The sequence below is a fragment of the Perkinsus marinus genome (genome assembly GCF_000006405.1).
Source record: "Perkinsus marinus ATCC 50983 genomic scaffold scf_1104296939758, whole genome shotgun sequence".
In the NCBI taxonomy this organism is placed as follows: domain Eukaryota; phylum Perkinsozoa; order Perkinsida; family Perkinsidae; genus Perkinsus; species Perkinsus marinus.
The window spans coordinates 116,426-119,745 of NW_003213081.1; the positions used below are offsets into that span (position 1 = coordinate 116,426).

Here is a 3,320-nt window from a genome sequence, read left to right on the forward strand (position 1 = left end):
GTTGCTACGGATACCACAGCTGATGCAGGGGCTTCAGCAGTCCCTGAGAGTGCTGCCCCTATTGAGGCAGCTGCCGTCGACACCAGTCAGTATCCCCAGGCGTGTATTGATGCCGCTAATAGGATGAGAGTGCCTGTGGGGGAGGTAGTGAGCAGGTCTGGGATGGATCTATCGGTAAGTCAGTTGCAGCAGCCCCCCACCCTGCACGAGTCATCAGGTACTTGTCGAGCTACCTCCCGACCTACAACGGGAAGCTATAATAGATGCAGTGGGGACGATGGATGAAGGTGTCCTCACTCAGCTGAGGAATGAATATCGGCAACAGAACCCACAGCAGGATGGTGACAATAGAGAGGTAGGGCCTATGGGAGGGGTGGTAGAGTATGGCCATGGTAGGGAGAAGAAGATGGGACAGCTGCTGCTGATGCTGTTGCGGCGGCTAATGAGGCTGCAGACTTCCTCAACGCCCTCCCACCTGACCTAAGAAGGGAGGCCCTCATCAGTATGCAGCTCGATGACCCGACCCTTCTGGATGCTCTACCCTCGGATCTCAGAGTAAGGCTCTCTCCTCGTCGTTTCCCTCTATCATAAGCTCTTAGATGGAAGCAAGGGCAGCTAGTGCCGAGGTGGAGCAGCGTAGACGACACCAGCATGAGCTCCTTCGAAGGCCTCGTCGTCGTTGGAATGGTTCAGCAGCAGCAATGGATAGTAGTGCCCAACAGGGAGCGCAAGAGCAGACGAGAAGGCTACGTGCTATGGGGGATAGCATCAGAGGTAATCAGGCTTTGACCTGTCATCATCATCATCATCATCATCATCATCATCATCATCATCGTTGAAACCCCTCCTCCTCCCACAGGAGCAGTCGATAACGTCATGCACACTACCTCCTCATCTACCCCTGAGGGCAATAGTGGTGCCCCTCGGCAAGTCGGTACTTATCTTAGCCCCTTCTCTGAGGAAGGTGGAGGGTCTGCATCCTTCTATGAGGACCTCCTGGCCGCCGACGATGGTCCGCTCATTAGTGGTCGTCGCTTCGGCAGTGGCATAACCCAGCGACTCAATACGGCAGGAGGGGCTTCAGGTCATCAACAATTGGCAGCAATTATCCGGGAATTTGGTAGGCCTTGAGAACCGCTCCGCTCCTACCCATCACTTTCCTGTCAGAATCCGTAGCAGAGAATAGTGACATGTTCCTTTTCGATGCTAGCCGTGGGGTAGGCACATTGAGAGTGTCTCCTTTCAACAGCTAGTGCCCTCTCAGAACCGTCGAGGCGGCACCTCCTTTGCCATCAGTGGCCCAGGCATGGACGCCGACTCTGCTTGGGGTAGAGCTGAAGGAATACTCTTCCTCGAATGCTCCTGTTCAGGTCCAGCTGCAGCATTCATAGGCAGACCACAGGGACGTAGGAGACAAGATCTCGGTGGTGGCGATTGGGCTTCGGCATCTAGTGTCCGTACTCTAGCACAAGCCTCCCCTGGTGGGGTTGCTGCTACAGCCCGTCGTAATGGTCCAATGCTAACGTCCGCAGCAATGGAATCTCTCAATCTGGGCTTACAGGCACCTTTACGTACTGCTCCTTAGCTGCGCCCCCTCGGTCATCATCTTAGTCTACTGCAGGTATCATCACGACGAGAGGGTCATCACCAGCGTCGGGTACAGGAGGAGGTCAGGCTATCGATAGGAGCTGGCTGCAGAACCCATTACAGACTGAGGAAATAGCTCACATGTGAGGCCAGGATATCTCTATACCACTCCTTCGCCAATTCATATGCTATTAGGTATAGCAGTGGTAGCTGTCCTCGCTTGCTCCTATGGGGAGATCTTGCAGTGGCTCGGCCATCTCCATCCAGCGCAGGTCCTGATGCCCTTGCAGAGGGCGCCAAGCATCTCCTACGACTGTTGTTTATGAGGTATGCTGACATCACCGTCGTGTTGGTCCTGTATCACCTCCCATCCCTAGGTATCAGCCTCTACGTCCATTGGTGGACAAGACCATTTTCAACATCTGCCTCGATCCTAGACTAGAAGATGCAGTCCTTCAAGTCTTGGTCCAAGCTCTGCTCAGCCTTGCATGTGAGTTCATCCATATCCCCCTCTGGTATCTTCTATCGTCTTGATAGGTTCCAACAATCGTCGCCACAGCCATAGCGTACACGGCTGGTCCTTCCTCGTTGATGATTCTGCGACTAGCTCTAATGGGAAGATCACTACTACCACTATCAATGATGATAATAATAATGATGAACCCTTCCCGCCTTGGTACCTCTACGAGTCGCCGATGCTTCCGTCCGGGCCCGGTAGATCGCCCACAGCAACTGGAGTGGCGACCGACAATGTACGAATGTGCTGGCTTGTCCTTACTGTGATATGCTTCTCATCAGACGGCTCCATCAAGTGTAACAGCGTCCCCGACAGTGAGGGCTCTGGCTAGATCAGTGGGGTGTGGTAGAGTACTCAATGCAATCAGCTTCCTCATATCCACAATACCAAGGACGCGTCAATGGTTCGCCTCCCCCAGCATGTAAGACGCTGATACAGCCCGTTCTACTCATCTGGCTCATCCTCTCCTTGGCAGGATTCACAATGCCCTTCTACAGAGGTCATCCTCGTCATCAACGTTAGCACGCACTGTTAGCAACAGCAGCCCCTCACCCAAGAGGTCTACTTCTGGAGTCAAACGTCGTCGAAGTGAGGGTATGCATCAATTGATAGTGCATGAATGTGATGGTGGTAGGTTCGATGACCCCTGCTGAGGCCCCGGAGGTACGGAGGTCGAAGCGCTTGAGTCGGACTCAGTCGGTGGCTGTCGAAGATGGAGGAGAGGCCAGCAGTAGTGGCTCTGTGAGGAAACTACAGAGGACCAAGTCGAGTGGTGGGAAGGAAGGAGGGAAGGCGACTATGAGTGAAGAGAAGGTCGAGGGGGCTCCTGCTGCCGCTGCTCATCATCATCAACAGAAGCGGGCATCTCAACCGATACTGGTGGCACCAGTGAATGTCGTGGTAGGTCTGGAGGTTTGGGGTCCACGCTCTCAGGGCAAATGCTTCAGATGCAACTGTTGGGATCGCCATTGTTGAGATCCTCTCCTGCCCATACCCTTTTCCTGGTCACCGTCCTCGTCTCTATGCTCACACCACCTTCGCAGTCTGCTGCAAAGAGTGGTGCCCATCACAACAATGGGCCACCTCCTCCTCGCACCTCCTCAACGCCAGCTCCAGCTGCTGCTGCTGCTGAGGAGCCAGCTGCATCATCTACAGCTGAGGGTTCGACTAAGCCCGGGGCTAAGAAGAGTACTGCTAGCCCCAAGAAGGCTAGGAC

At 54.4% G+C, this 3,320-nt stretch overlaps 1 protein-coding gene across 1 annotated transcript in view; it reads left to right on the forward strand.

Annotated features, from left to right (window-relative positions):
* The window catches only part of Pmar_PMAR029251 (ubiquitin-protein ligase, putative), a gene marked incomplete at both ends in the record, with an annotated part of 6,095 nt that overhangs the window by 1,591 nt on the left and 1,184 nt on the right, over positions 1-3,320 (forward strand). The window contains 16 exons of the mRNA XM_002782346.1: positions 67-144; positions 218-355; positions 397-555; positions 600-774; positions 860-1,084; positions 1,168-1,217; positions 1,265-1,328; positions 1,371-1,571; positions 1,622-1,730; positions 1,783-1,914; positions 1,965-2,077; positions 2,125-2,339; positions 2,386-2,525; positions 2,580-2,692; positions 2,739-3,004; positions 3,052-3,292. Of these exons, the coding sequence (XP_002782392.1) occupies positions 67-144; positions 218-355; positions 397-555; positions 600-774; positions 860-1,084; positions 1,168-1,217; positions 1,265-1,328; positions 1,371-1,571; positions 1,622-1,730; positions 1,783-1,914; positions 1,965-2,077; positions 2,125-2,339; positions 2,386-2,525; positions 2,580-2,692; positions 2,739-3,004; positions 3,052-3,292 (2,419 nt within the window). The remainder of the gene's footprint in view (positions 1-66; positions 145-217; positions 356-396; positions 556-599; positions 775-859; positions 1,085-1,167; positions 1,218-1,264; positions 1,329-1,370; positions 1,572-1,621; positions 1,731-1,782; positions 1,915-1,964; positions 2,078-2,124; positions 2,340-2,385; positions 2,526-2,579; positions 2,693-2,738; positions 3,005-3,051; positions 3,293-3,320) is intronic.